At 40.7% G+C, this 16,368-nt stretch overlaps 1 protein-coding gene across 2 annotated transcripts in view; it reads left to right on the top strand.

Moving 5' to 3' along the window:
• Positions 1-11,188, top strand: part of LOC128458690 (potassium voltage-gated channel subfamily C member 1-like) — a 60,210-nt gene extending 49,022 nt beyond the window's left edge. The window contains exon 5 of one of the 2 annotated variants that reach the window (XM_053443616.1): positions 11,124-11,188. In XM_053443616.1, the coding sequence (XP_053299591.1) occupies positions 11,124-11,188 (65 nt within the window). Of the gene's footprint in view, positions 1-6,217; positions 6,370-11,123 lie in introns of those variants that run through there. The other variant, XM_053443618.1, reaches the window with a different exon arrangement.
• The last annotated feature ends 5,180 nt before the right edge of the window (positions 11,189-16,368 follow it).

Genomic DNA, 16,368 nt, shown 5'->3' with positions numbered 1-16,368 from the left:
GCCTAGCAGTTTAATGAAATTTACACTGACACCATGTTGTGGAGCTAAATCGTGGTTCCAGCTGACTTTTCCAAGGCAAAACATCAGCATCCTCACCAGCTGATCCATGTAAAATAAACAGTGCTCAGTTTGTCAAGCTGTAAGCATACAGCCTTCCAATTCAGCTTCGATACAAAGGATGTTTACCAAAGTGTAGAAGCTGACATTTTTTTTAAATTACTCATGGAGTCTGGTAATATTTTGTTCAACTTAGTTCTTCAAAGAGTCACTTGATTCAAAATTTGGGTAAAAAGCCGGACATGCTAACAATTGCGATTGTCTCAATTCCTGGATGGTGCACTCCAAATGGTCAAAGAGTTGAGTGTAAAGCAATCATATATTTAATTAGGCCTTGTGACAGGGAAAGGACCACAATTGTATATTTTCAAATTCGTGAAATATGTGGCCAATGACAGAGCACACACCAGTATATAAAATTGAATGATGTCATTTTATATTTTAATCTGTTTCACATCACCTCTTCTCTTTCATTTGTTGTCCCCTCCTGCACTTCTTATATGTCACTACTTTGCCATGTTTTTCGTTCAGTCAAATATTGTACATTATTGTATTTCCCTAAACAAACAAAAGCTTCATGATTCCACCATTCATGATTTTTTTCCTCATTTACAGCGTCTGTCATCATTCTAGATGTTCTGCATGAGCATCTTTCTCTGCAGGACCTTAGAGTGTCATTTTTGTATGTATTCATCTGTGGTGTTAAAACTTTTAAATGTGTATGTCCTCATGTAACATCGGTGATAATATTTCCCTTTTTTTTTCTACATCATACTCCTGTGTGCATGTGTGTCTTTTCTGTATTTCTGTCATAGTAACTCAGCTCTGAACGAGCTGTGCCATATTAAAACATACATACATGTTAAATAAATGTGGTATGTACTTTTTAACCAGCAGTTTAATGTGTTGATAATGCCATACAGTCATATTCCATTTCTATATGTTTACATTGTATGCAATTATTACTCCTTCACAATCTCAAATTCACATGTGGTTTCAAAAATATAATGAGACAGGCTTGTGTTTATAAAAAGCTTTTCACATAGCTGAATACTAGCTTGCTATGAACAGAAACACATGCTGTTATAGTGTTTGCATGCAGATTGTTGTTGGGATGATATTTGCCCCATTTGTTGCCTTTGTGTTTTCTCCTCACCCCCAGACCATTTCCCTCTCTCCCCACGATCTTCCCTTTTCCCAACTCCTGCCTCTGCCTCCCTTCAGTCCTCGTTCCACATCTGCCCTGTTGTTATTTACATTTCTCTCTCCTCCCTTTCCCTGCAGACATTCCATTCATCAAGTCTAATTATGAATAAAAATCTAAACAATAACTCATTACAAATATCAGTTGTAGCAACGTCTGTGTGTCATCAACAACTGACAGTCAAATCAAAGAATTCATAATAGTTATTGTCAGAAAAAATGCTGCTTCCTCATATCAAGTAAAAAATATGTACATAACAGAAAGCTTTTGTCTTTCAGCATCACATGAGATGATTTAAAACATATGCTATTGGCCAGTTTCCTTGGCCGCAAAACCAATGCCGTAAAGGCTAGAAACTTGCACTGGTTAAAATATGAATGCTCTATCAAAATGTGACAATATAGGATAGGATAGCTTCTGGCTCCAGACTTGGACAGGGGTCCACCTATTATCAACCTCTGCCATACAGCAAACAGACTAATTCTAATAATTTTGTACATTAAAGGCCCATTCCAATTTAGCTAGTATTATACACAGTAATATAATTCCTCCCTGTGCAGACGTCCTTGTGTTGTGACACACAATTACATCATTTCCTTTTGATTAGTCCCCTACTGTTTTGTTCCTTCTTGCTTTTCTCATTTTCTTCTTCCCTTGATCCTCTCACCTTTCCCTTTACCCCTGCCTTTATGTCTCTGCATCCCATTCTAACACTGGTGTATCCATCCCCATCCTCAGGGTATCCTCCTCAGTCTCTCCCCCTACGTTGTGTTACTAAAGTCTGACTGACTGGAGGTATGTACATCAAGTGACAATCAGAGCCCCATGCTGCTACACTGTGAGCACCCGCTAAGCTTCTCGCTTTGGCTTAAAAAATCTGAAAATTATAAAATCTGAAATCAGTGTTATAACTTTTAAAACATTAAACTTTTCTTGGCCTTAAAATAATCTGATTGTTTGAGTTAAACTAGAATAGGCAGAGTAGAAGTGAGTAATGACTGGTAAAGACGTTAAGGCCCATGGCAGCCATGAGCTATCAATTTAGCTTATCTTAATAGCTACAGCTTGCAGGCCTAGTTTGAAAATGTGTCAAACAGCACTCTAAACCCAGCTAAGTGGGATTACGGTTTGATTGCACTGAAGAAATCCCAGGTAATTCCTGCATGAAGGTTTACCAGCAGCTCCTGGCAGGTGTATTCCTCCCCCGTGCCAAGCAAACACATCCTCAAGAGATTTCTATTACCCTTGCAAGTCCAATTCCTGTTGGGACTGCAAACAAACTGATTGTGTCTCTGACAAAGTCGCATTGTGGTACAATTTTGCGAAATGCTTATCTATAACCTTCCATTCAGCAGTTTTGAAACATTTTACCAAAGTACGTTAATGGGAAAAATGCACTTTACTTGATTTTTCAATGTAGGCTACTTTATTGTTGCTACATAGCTGACAACCTTTACAAAAATAAAGGGTCTGGATTGGGTGGCACGAACTTATACATTTCTCAGGAGAGTGTGTTAATGCCTAGCACAGAAAATGTTTGAGGCCACTTGGTCAATGAGGACATTTCATCGGTTGAAGCAACACTACAGTACAACATGAAATGGCTTCAGAGGCTGTGAGCATGGCAACAGGCACATAAAGGAGCAGATCCTAGTGGAAGCTGCCTCATGCTGCACCTGCCGCAGAGCAAACTGCAGAGAGTCACTCATTATGGATGCTGCGCACCTTTCAGCTCGACTTTGTATTGTGAGAGCCGCACCAGTAGAAGTCACCGCATTTAAATCTTCAAAGAACCGAGACATGTACTTGCAGTATCTTTTTGTTTATGTTCCTGAGGCTCATGAATAGAATCATATTCAGAAGATCTCTGATTAAAGCATTCCTGCCCAGGGATTACCCGTCGCTATAAAGTGCTGCTGTATGTTAGACAGTGTATGTTATTGATTCCAATCCATCATCTACCACTACTGTGTGTGTGTGTGTGCGTGCGTGCGTGTGCGTGTGTGTGTGCATGCGTGTATTTGCATGTGCTATGATTATGTCGCTCTAAAATTAATGGCCAATGTCTTTCTGTAAACTACAGCTTCATATGTGTGTGTGTGTATGTGTTTGTGTCTTTGCATGTTTGTGCGTGTATGTGTCTGTGTCTGTGTTTACTGTGTACCAGCACATATTCTGCTCTGTTTAAGTAGCTGTGTTTGCAATGTCAAGTCCTGTAACCACAAGAATAAATCAGCAGCACTGCGGCTCTTAGCTGATTGGGACAGGGACACACGCACACACACATATATACACACAGATCCTTGTATTACTGCATTGATGGGGACCAACCATTGACATCATAGTCCCTGGTTTTTAGACCCCCCATGAAAATAGTGATACAAGCCACACACACACAGACACACGGACACACCCCACACACACTTAATGTTTTCAATAGGTCCTGAGAACATTGTGACCCAGATCTGTCACTGTGGTATCCTATACCCAGAATGCCTCTTGAGGTTTAAGCAGCGTCTCATTGGCCTATTCTTAATGGCCGAGTCAGCTTAATCTAGCACCACAGACCAGCACAACATATACACACAGTGGTGTCAAATGTTACCATTCACTTGAATGAGATACTGGCAAGTGCTAAAAATGTCCCTGAAAATATTCCTGTTGTAAAGAATGATTAATGGCATTCTTAGGGAAAGTTGTATTTTTTTACATCCCTACTTTGCTTGGATCATGGGCTCTGGGAAGAAATGTCTGTAATGGAAATACGCCTGGAAGTTTTGTAGCCCACTGAAAAAAATGATTACCTAACTTAAATCTACTTTCAAATGTTTTTTTTGTCACTGATTGTCCAAGGGATGATTAGCTCTTCCATTTTGAATCCTCCAGTGAGCTAGAGAAGAAGCTCTGGGGATGCACATGGCTGCCCTCAGAAATAAAATGCTTACATTATTTGGTTTCATTACAGAAGGCAGAAGAGTCATTTCTTTCATGGACCAAAATGGAATATTTATTCCAAGCACTGTTACACCAAATTATGTAATAATGAAGAGCAATAATTTTTTCAAAATAAAACTCTACCCCATTAATTCATCTAAATTCCTAAAAATTATACTCTGCATGCTAGCATTCTTGCTTTACATATATTAGCATGCTAAGCTTAGGTGTGGCCAAATACAACGACAGCTGGAAGGGCTTTCGACCTCGAAACTTAAGTTTGACCTAAATGAAGACAAACACATACTTGACCCAGACCTCGGAGAGGGTTTAGTCTGTCTGTCCGTCTTTCTGTCTATCTGTGTGCCTGTCTAACTGCCTTGGTAAAAGCAGCCAACTGCTTCTATTGGAAGATTGGCTAAAACACCTGGGGCTGGTTTCACCAACTGCTCTTACATCTGCAAGTCCAACCTCATAGTTACACCAGTTGCACCATCAAGGCTTAAACCTTCTTCTCACCAAAACAGAGACCTTACGTCTGGTCAGGTACAGGCATTAAGTCATAAGTTAGGTCCCATATACATAGACCAAGTTGTGAAGTACGAAAATCCTCTGCAAACAGCTGTTAATGGCTTTCAGCTCCCCCCCCCCCTCACTTCTTGACTTTCCCTTTTTCTGCAAAAAAAAGCTTTATTATAATTTCTAAAGCTAGCAGGCTAAGAAACCGATTCTTCATCTTCTGTCTATACTACATCTCATTTGCTCTCGTTTCTGTATTTGTGGACATGTACACACAACTTACAGCGCAGTCAGAGTTCGTGTGTGTGAGTATCTGGATGCGCATTTGTGTGCTTGTGTATATGTGGATGTATAAGTGTCGGCTATACGCAAATTTGCATATAAGGCGGGGCAAAATAAATGTAATATTGATTAATGAGCTACTTTTACAAAAAATAACAGAAGCAGCTGTTCTAAAATTTTAAAAGACGTTCTCATGACATCGGACTGTCAGTGATTACTCTACTATTGTCAGTCACATGGATCCTTATCTGTCAGCTAAAAAGCGTTGTTCACATGAACACACATCACTAAGACCAGGCATAGTTGAGACTAGCCTTTTTGTTTTGGTACAACCAATGCTAAGTTCTAAAGACTGGTGTTAACGAAGACTGACTTAGCAGTGTACAGTCAGTCTTAGTAAAGACCAGTTGGTGAAACTAGCCCCGGGGCTCTGAGAACTAAACATTGAAGTTTTTTAAGATTAGGGTGTTAACATGTAGGATTGTGTTCATTTTCTACTGCTCAGCTCCAGATGATTTACCCACCTGAGCTACTCTGAGTTTCCCAAAAATTTCATAGAAATATCAAGTCTGTCTGTGTCTGTCGTTTCTGATCAAAATCTGGCACCGAAAATGTAATTTTGGGAATCCCAGAGCAGGTAGTCCAGTGGATGTACATGTAAAAACATTTAATGGATGAAAGAGTTTGTGTACATACACTGGACGAGGTCACCCTCCCTCCCTTACACAGTTCATGTTGGTGCTCCAGAGCACCACATCTAGATGTCTATGGGATATTGTGGCAACTGATAGCTGATTTTTGTAACCCATATTCCTGTTTTGTCCTGTCTCTGTCTGTCTGTCCATCTGTTTGTCCCTCTGTCCATCTATCTGTCTGTCTTTTTCCAACTTCCTCCTTCGGTCTGATACATTTTACTTGGTTTGGGCTGGTTTTCTTTTGAATGATTTAACTTTTTTCAACTTTGTTTCATTTACAAATGCTTGTAACTGTAACAAATGGTTTATATTTGCTATTTATGATGTGCAATGCTGTCATAATATAACATATACTAATATGTCATGACTATATTATCTGTCATGAACATTTGTATTTCCATCCCATGACACACAACTTCTTACCAAATCATGAAAACTTTTTCTTTGCTCTTTAATGCTGTGAATGACCTTTCATAACCCCGCTCTGACCTTTGCCCTTTGACCTGTGCATGTCCTCTCCATGTAGCTACGGGTTATGAGAAGTCACGCAGCCTCAATAACATATCTGGGATGACGGGCGCCCCACTGCGCCTCACCCCAATCACCAACTCCACCTTTGAGCCCTTCGAGCAGCCTGGCCTCAGGCGATGCCATTCCCCCATACCCTCCATCTTGTAGCAGAATCAACAGAGAAACACAATCAGCAAAATGTCAACAACAACAACAGCAACAGTACTTTTTTTTCTGCGGAACTTGAAAGAAACAAAATCAACATGGAAGAAATGTCTCATGGACATTTGATTCATCCCAGCTGTTCATTCATTTCCATAACCCATCTTTACTTCTTGATAGAACACTGAATTAGACTTTATTAATCAGATGGTCCTATTCTAAAATCACAAAAAAGCTAAACGCTAAAAAAGCTAAAAGCTGAGATAGATGCTTAAGCAGATGTAATATAAAATACACACACACACTAACACACCTGCCTTACTAACAGGGATAGAGTCTAGGTTCGTTTAGACCAATGTGATAGTTGAGTTAGTTTATCTCTAGCTTTCCCTGTGCTATTTCTTGCCTGTATCTCGACTGCACTCGCACTTAAATGCTTTAACACTGATACTTAGGAGTAGCTATGAATAAGACACAGCATGCACGTTATAACTCATGAGAGGCTCCAGAATAAGAAAATCACTACGCCTAGAAAATAATGGAATCGAACAATTTTTGTACTCTTAAAAATCTAAAGCATATCCATGACAAGGGTATACCCCAAACTGTAGCACCTGTGCACCTTTGAAAAAAATGTAGGCTATATATGTTCAGTTTCTTGTGTTACCTATAGATGAAATACAACCTCTCCTACACATACCTGTGCAAACATCAGCGCACACAGATGCCTACTTTATTATCTGAATGTCTCCTCAGTACAGAAAAAGAGGGGAGAGGGACCTCTGTGACATTTTTACATCACCTCCACAACCAGCTTATGAAATTAGGGATGTCCCCTTCTCCTCCTTCTCCTCCTTCTCCTCCTTCCTCCTCAGGCTTCCCACTATGCACACACCCTCACAACACTCACAGGATGTACAGTATGAAGACTTTTATAGAATGGACAGCAGGGGAGCGAATGTTAAGATGGGTGGGGATGTTATCAGGATGGGATGCAGGTCATGTAACAGTGATTCCCAATCTGGTCCCTCGAGTAAACAAAATGCAAGTGTCACATTATCATAATTAGGTTAAACATATTACTTTATATGTTTTGTTTAATTGTTTTTTTTCTGTTTTATTTTCAGAATTGTTAAAAAATCTCCTTCTTAATTTCAAAAAATAAATCTGAGAGGTAAAAGTTCCTCTTTAGGGAAGGGGAGATGGCAGTGGCATGAGAATCAGGCTAATATCCATGTAGCTGATCATATGTCATACCACATCGTAACATATATGCTTACATTTTTTGTAAATATTACATTATTTGCAGAAAATCTGCAACGGAAATGTGACTTGATGCATCGTGTTTCCATCCATTGCTCCGTTGTGATTAATCGATTAAACTGTACAAGCCAAAAAAAGGTTGGGAATCACCAACACTGCAGAGTGTGCACGTGAAGTTTACATAAGTAGCTATAGGAACATGTAACAAAAACTTAAGGTGAATACACATATTGAACTTTGACCTTTAGCCTCACCAAGACCTCCAGTTTAGAGTCTCTCATGGAAAGTGGAGCTGTAAGACCTGATCTGATCTGATCCATCACGTCACTACGCACCTTCTGTCCACGCACTCTCGCCTGAGCCCTCAGCTAAAGGCTGAGCTGCAAAGCTCGAGGAAAGGGACGACCACATCTCGTTTCTTTGCGTTGTTTTCGTTTCGTCTTGAGCTACATGTTCAAAGGAACAGTACAAAGACGGCGTACCTGCTCTCCTTCTGAGAGTCAGCGGGGAAGATTAAGCCAACTCTCAGGGCTGTGTGTTAAACTAAGAGCTGGACTCAGGATGTGGCTTTGCTCACTTAGCGATGAACCTGGAAGCAGGACGAAACAGATATCTTTCCGAAATAATTAAAGCTGGCTAATTATCATTATTGAGACTTAAAGAGCTAAAGTGTGTGCACTTCCTGGACTGAAGGTACCATCGCACCCTTGAGCAAAAATAAGTCAAGATGTAACTGTGTTACTCACTTTAAAACCACAAAGTGTCTTTTTTATTTCTTTTTGTGTCTACATCAAACGAAACTTAAATTACAACATTTAAAATGAGTTTTAGTTGGAAGGGCCCTGGTCCGTATTTCTCCCTGCTACCAGTCTCTATTTTAAGCTTGGCTAATCACAGCCTGAATCCAGCTCCGTACTTGACAGACAGTAACAAGGTCAATGTTCATCTTTTCACACCATTCTTAGAAAGACAGCATGTTAGCATAAAAGCTATTCAATTCAGGTGGCGTGGCAGGTGATTATGTGGAAAGGTTTCAGACATTGCAGCTCAGCCTGAGTGTGAGGAGCAAGGTTTTCCTCAGGTCTGAGTTCATCCCGCCACCATCACCACCACCGCCGCCACCAACAGCGTTACTACTTGCACTGACACCAGTGTGACTCAGCAGCCAGTGGCAATATTTTTAGTTTTATCCTTTTTGGCTTCTCTTTCTTTCCCTCTTTTTGCCCCGTCCTGATCCTCCGCCCCCCTCCCCCCCTACCTCCTCTGTCCGTCCATCTCTTCTTTGTTTTCGGTGGTCAGTAGGAGGCACCGTGAACGGCTACTGGAGCGACAGCCCGTGGTAAAAGAGGAGCGGATGACAAAGGCCACATGGGAAGAAGAGCGAGAACATGACATCAGACACAGCATGCAAACATAGAAATATGCAATGTAGATAAGTGGGACAGCAGCGGTCGGTTCTGTGCTCGGATATAATGTATCTGTGGCATATGTGAAGAGTGTGAAACGGATATTTGTGTTATGTATGTGTGTGTCTGTGTGCCCAGACCTCCATCTACCTCTGTACTAAGATGCACAAATGTCAACTCGAAAAAATGCATCCTTTTTCTTTGCTTCTCCAAAAAGAAATCATTGTTTCAGTTTAGTTTTTATATTGATTATGAACAGTTATCATTCTGCCAATTAATTTTTTGTTGATCTGATTTTGAATTTCGACCTTTTTGTTTCAAACTAGAGTTTTCTGATGTTACTGAAATGTATATGACTTCAGAACAATGTCAGACTTTTTCATTGTTGTGTAGACAGTGATTTCATGTCTGCTGGTTAAGTTTCATGTATGTTTAAATCCCTTGTCGCTCTCACCTTCTTTCTCTCCCACGTAAAACTAACAGAGGGCCTTCAGCCGGCAGAGCATCTTGGATGTGATTTGCATGAGAATGTCCTTGGAGAGGAACCACTTCAAGTTGCAGAGAAAGTTTGTCTCTTGGATCCGACCCCCAAAAAAAATAAGTTTTAAAATTTAGCAATGGATTCCTTTTCAGAGGAATGTTTTTGTGCTCTTATTAATCTTCTTGCTGTTTCTTTTTTACTTTCAAAGCTGGGAATGCCGGAAGGTGAGAGCAATAAATGTGGAGATAATTGTATATTTGAAGATTAAGTTTGGCATTTTGAGAAGTAACTTTATTCAGTTTCTTGCCAAATGTGTGTGGGAAAAAAGTCGATATCAGTTGTATGTCACGTTAAATTTGGAGCTGTAGCCTGAAAGTGATTAGCCTAGCTTAAATTTAGGACTCGAAGCAGGGGGAATAGCTAACCTGGCTTTGTCCCAAAGCAAAACCACTAAACTGACATGGGGGAGTCACAGCACCTGTTGCTGTTCAACCACGAGCCGGTTTCACAGTTTTTATTAGTGTACAGATTAATAAGAGACATTGTCAGCAGTGTTGGAATTTAGATGCTTCATCTTGGGCTTACTTCATCTTAGGTGACCCCCTTGAAAATACTGCTTTGAGTTTAATGCTAACCTAATTTAATTTATCACCACCTGGCTATAGCTCTGAATTCTTCCAATTTCTACTCTCACTGTCAGTGAGAGAGAGTTTTCCCAGGCTATACTGTGAACCGCAAGAGTCCCTGATTTGGGGCCATGCAGGGCTTCCTGTTTCCTGTTTAGCCTCGTGCTCGAGCAGGGCATCACTTTCCATTTTGCTTCAGAAGTGCAAAGTGCAAATGAGTGATTTTTAGGTTTAAATATACTGGAAGTTCAACATCAGTTTCTTAGTAAAAAAAATATCATTTTAACCCCCCATCATATTAGACATGCACACCAGGCACACACAGACACATACACTTGCACGCATTCATACATAGCTAAAAACACCCCCCTCCCCCCAGCCTTTTGATCTAAATCATTTCTCACCATCTCACCCTCTCCGTATCCCCCTTTCCTTCCCAATGTGCTTTTGTTGTGAGTCACTTTCCTTGCTGATTGGTTGCTTTTGTGATGATGATGTACATATGTAAAGTTTGCGTTGTAGATGAATATGCATGGGTTTCCAACGCAAGCAATAAGGATACTGATATGGCTAGTAATGTGAGGAGGTTTGATAGAACTTAAGTCTCAAGTTTAATGAATGTGTATATAACATTTAGATTACTAAGGGTGTGTGTGGATGTATGTGTTTCGAAGCATACATATGCACTAACAAAGCATGCAGGACAAAAAAATCATCTCTTTGGATGCAAGAAGAGGTGGGATGGGCCGACATTATGCATGCCAAAATGCTATGATGCTATTGGTCGGAGCAGACCAAGTTAGGTACTGTAACAAGGCCGGGTGGGGTGGGAAAGTTTATTTTTGCAGGATGGGAAGGGGTTATATTTCTGATAGGTCTTGTATAGCTGCTTTCTTATCGATCTTGAGAGACTTATAGAGAAACATATTAACAATCGTAGCTTTTGATTTAATTTATTTTCTTTTTTTGCTTCTCTATTCACAGAGAACTGTTCTGAAAGCCCCGCGCTTGTCAGATATATGCAAAAAGAAACAGTAACTGTGAACTAATGCTAACAAATGAAAAAAACAAACAAATCCAGCTTCTTCCATCACTGTCTCAACTCCTCTACTTCTCCTTTTCCTTCCGATTCTTCTTCTTCCTTTTTTTCTTTGAGAAGAAAGACTCTTCTCCACCCAAGAGATCCCCCTCCATTACTTTCATTCACCTGCGACTTCATTCTCTGCCCATGACACATTTCCATCGGTCCTGTCAAATGAACTGCAAGGAGCTTAAAAGGATATCTCTGCTGTACGAGAATCCAACAATTCAATGCAACCTCCCCGAGGGATGAGAGTCCATTCCAGTTTAACCTGACCCTAGTAGTACTCCCACGGTGAGCACAAAACCCTATTACTTTGAATATCGGAAAACTGGGTTGTGTATCTTCCCTGTAAACAACTTTTTGAAGATACCTGACACTTTTTGTCATTATAATCCTGTTTGGAACGTCTCCCCATGTTAAAGTGAGTCCCAGGAAGAGAGAGACCGCTGAATACTTTTCTGTACTAAGCATGGAACCCCTCCATGAAAACAGTAATTAAGTCCCATATTCGGCTTCATGCTTCTCTATCAGTCACGTATTCTCAGGCCTCAGCCCCATAATCACACTCTGTGTCTGTGGTGATTGCTGGTGATTGCTAACCCTAACCCTCATGAACTTATTTCCTAGGTAGCAGCCAATTCTGCTTTTAGAAACACCTTTAAATTAAGATTGACCTGACCCTCCCATTAAAACTACAACCACCTATAGTGCAACACTGGGAACACATGTTACACCAGCACACTCCATTCAAAACAACATCAGATGTAAACGTGTGGTTCTAGTTAACAATGACTCCCGATGGTTTCCATTTTTTAAATGTCTTCCTATAAGGAAAAAGATGAGGTAAAAATTAAAAGTGAGCATACCAATGGACATTCTATATTGAAACACACATTTATTTGATTGGTTGTGAAAAAAGGCAAGATAAAGCTTTCTGAAGGCCTAATTGATCAGGTTTTCTGGGCTATGTCTACTAGTATTGGATGATATTAAAATTAGGTGAGTGCACCATTTTTGTGAGTTTGGTGATCCAACCTTAATGAGGAAAGATCATGGTCCAGCTATGCTGGGAATACAGTATGCATCAATATGACTCCAATTTAGCTATGATGATTTCGCTCTTTAAAAAGGTTGAGAACGTACACTATCCCACAGCAAGCTTTGTACAATGTGCAGAGGGTCAGGATTTAAATCTCTCACCTCCCAAAATGTCTCTGACCAGTTAGACGCTTCAAAAATATAAGATGCACGAAATGGATTGCCCCCACAAGGCCTTTGACGAGGTTGCACTGAATTCCCAAAGTTCCACACTGCAGAGGTACCCTACACAAGTTCAATTCTGGGGAATTTCTTTTATAATTCAAAATACTGCTAGTTCTCAAATGTTGCCCCTTGTTGCCAAAGTTTGTCTCCCTTCCATCCATTCACAACTCAGGTATCTCTTTCTCAATCTCTCCCTTTGTGCCCCAGAGTTCATGTTCAGCCACGTTTCCTCAGAGATATACTGTACGTAGATCTTCCCTCTCTTGTCTGTGCCTACCATGTGCTATGCTTTGTGCCCATTCCCCTTCAACTGTACTATATTGCTTTCCTTGTCCAAATGTGCTTCCTGTCTCCCCCTTGTGTTGTCCAGTCGTCTTTTCACCCTTTCTCAATATCTGCGTCCCTATTTCTGTGAAACTGTATCCCTCCGACACGCAGAGAGGAATTGAAACACCTTTGCCCCTGGTAAAAATAAATATGAATACACTGGCATAACTGGATTTCACCAGGAAGAGTGATAGGAATGGACTTTAAAAGATTGTTGTATATTTGGAGGAGGGGAAAAAAGAATGTGCTATAAACGTGATGTGCTCTGAGTGGACTGTCAGCCAAGCAGCGTCAGAGGGAGGAGATGGAGGAGGAAAAGTTTGGGGAAGACAGAAAAGTTTGGTGATGGTGATGATGATGAGGAGGAAGAAAGAAAGAAGCAAAAATCACTTCTCCATGTAAGAATGTGTACCTCACTGTTGTTCCTGTGCACCTGTGTTTGCTTCTTGTGCCGTCTTCCCTCACCTGTGTGTGGTTCCTGTGTTCTCGTGACATTTTGTTTTATGTTCTTTGTTTTTCGTGTCGTGTGCTGCACTCTATTTCCTTACCTTTTTTCTTTTTCTTTCATGTAGCCTTTGTGTATACCACACCTGGGTCAAACAGCCTCCACAAACACTTTCTCGGGCTTGTTTTATCCCACACAGGTGCAGGGCAACTGAAATTTGTCACACTGCACCAGAATGAAATTAAGTAGAAAATCAGCGGGCCTTACGCAGCAAACCTTGCCTGTCTGACGGTCAAAGTGGGATGAAACAAAGAGCTAAAAATGGTTGTTATTTGGCCAAGGTCTGGTCTGTACATTAGCAGGACACACCAACTGAGATGTTTAGGTCTCAGCTCTTGGTCTGGATTTGAGCCCAGTTCTGGTTGGCTGCAGTCCTCTGGTTTGAACTTTGACCTCCGACATCTCTTTGATTTCCCTGCCGTTGACCTCGATGTCTCTTGGTCTCATCAGCTTTTCAATTACCATCCAAAACCATTCAAAACCATTCATCATATCAGAGGACTGAGCAGCCCCCCGAGGACTTCTGCTGTCTGTGAGTGTGTGATTGTGTCGACAGAGAGAAATTAGTTAGTGTGTGTCACATTCAGGCTCTGTGTCTTCTTGGTGTGTTTGCATGTCGATTGAGCTGGGCGAGCCTTTTAGTGATGTCTTTTTCTTTTTTTTAGTGGTGTAGTTGGTTTACCATTCCCTTGCCTTGGTGTACAGTATGTTGTTGCTGCAGTTTCCACTACACTGGAAACTACCAATCAGATCTGTAACACTCAGTCTGCCATTGTGAAAGTCTTTTAATATCTCCAGCCTCATATGACTTTGAATTATTAAAGAAAGAAGGCTTTCTATAATGGCTAATGCGACACATCTCATTTACCGTATATCCAAGGAATCTCACAGCCTGTTTGCCAACAGCATCTTTGGGTTTAAATGGGCCATTGTCATAGTAATAGACAAACCAGCGCATAAAGGATCCGGAAAAGTTTGGGTCACAAAAAACAAAGTGAAGAAGTTTATGTTGTTCTGTCAAACTTCACAAAAAGTAACCTTCTACTGCATAAAAAAACCATAATCCAAGATACAAAACAAACATAATCTGACCCCATCTTGATGCTTTTGGGAAACAGGCCCCTGTGTTTAATGTGGCCCCGTGATCCACCTCAGAAAGAGACCAATGCTATTTCAGCAGAGGAAATAAAAGTAAATTCTTATGCTGGTGGGTAAAATAATTGTCACACTTTATTTTCAGCTTATTGTGTCAAAAAACATAATTGGGGGCATTATGGTTTTTTTTGGTTCAGTTAATCCAACTCCAGAATTGAGTCATTTCTTCCTCGATAAGTATTTGCTAACTTAAAATCTGGTTGCAGCATTAGTCATCATTAGTACTAACTATTAGGGTAAAAGCTTTGGCTACACCCACACTATTTTCATTTGAAAACAGGTCAACTCTGCTACTGGTAGGCCTGGTGTCCACACTACTCGTATAGTTTTAGACGGGCAGACAGTGAGACGTTTGGAAATGATAACGTAGACGCTTATTATAATTATTATTATTATTATTATTATTTCTTATTATTATTATTATTGTAGTGTCCACCATCTTCCCTTTTTAACTCTTAACCCTGACTTTATTTGTGTCAGTTGTTTCAGTTGCTACACCACAATTAGGCTACTGAGTGAAATTGCTTACTAATGATGTATGAGTATGAACTAGTTTGTAAAATGCTACCTGTTTTATTTTATTCATGAGTCAACTTCCACTGAGTAAACCCTGCTTTGTGCTGACATTCTTTTGAAAGCAAAGATGAAATTATTTTATCCACCAGCATCGCTGCGCTAAAAGACAGTATGAATGTACAGCAGTTCTGCTGCTTGAGTTCACATCAAGTCTGAAAGAAAATAACACATTGGCTTGTAGTTAAAACAAACTGTAACCTAATGCTGCATCTGAAATACCTACAGTCTTTATCAGCTCATACGTAGTGTGAGCACCTGAAGGAAGTGATGAACTGTTCATGACTTGAAAACTTCTCGATCGCCCTTCATCAGGGCACGATCAATCTGAAGTGAACAAGTCCTGATCGTGGCTTGTCCACTTTAAATCCTCAATAAAATTCTCTTTTTCTTTTTCCTTTCAGTGCTGAGTTTCTAACACTCCCTCCTCCCCTCCACATGAGAAGAGGAAAACATTGAGTTTTATGCCACTGCTCCTCCATCTTCCCTGATGGAACTCACTGTTGAAAATGGGAGAGAGACAGAGAGAAAGAGAAAAAAAAAAAAAGAACACGAGAGGTTGAAATCATCCTAGTCGCTGACTGAATTTTTTTTCATCTGTGTGACACATTCATATGCAAACCTGGAGACATTTTAACATGGAAGTGACTGGTAATCATGGCGCACCACGGTCTGGATGCTCCCAGCTCAGCAGCAAGAGGATTTGGAAACCATGTGACAAGGACACCCTCCATTTCCCAGTTGTGTTATTCCTTTGAATGACTCCCCTTTATTTCCAGAAGCTGCATGCACAGCTATTGATTTCCAGCGAATGCTCCTTAATTTTGGCGCTCAAAGCACTATGCAAGGTGAGGGGCGGTCCATCATGATGTCGAACGGCTCCAGCAGAGTCTGATCCAGTGTTGCCGCTCGGCTGCAGAGGTCGGGCTGCCCTGCTAATCTCTGCTGAACCACAGGACCTCAACCAGCCGGTGGGAATCTGCTCATACATATCAGAAAACATCAGCCATATCATATGTATATTTGACGTGAATCCTATCTATTTGACAGCATCTGAATCATCTGAGAGACTGTTGGCAGCTTCGGACTCAAACACGAACACTGGGATCTCCGTAGACCCTCGAGGAATCACTTTTAGTCCACCTTGAGATGGAATTTAACCCAAAGACAGACACGTGGATGGACAAACTATTGGGGTGAACAGAAGCCCTCAAAGACATGAAACTGGCCATAACATCTACTTTTAGAGAAGCAGGTGTCAATGGAAATGAAGATGTGATATGATTGAGCCTCTTTCTCACTCTCTCTTTCCCTCTCAAGAC

The sequence above is a fragment of the Pleuronectes platessa genome, chromosome 16 (genome assembly GCF_947347685.1).
Source record: "Pleuronectes platessa chromosome 16, fPlePla1.1, whole genome shotgun sequence".
NCBI lineage: Eukaryota > Metazoa > Chordata > Actinopteri > Pleuronectiformes > Pleuronectidae > Pleuronectes > Pleuronectes platessa.
The sequence above is the reverse complement of the archived record's forward strand: the minus strand, read 5'-3'. Positions and strand labels throughout refer to the sequence as shown.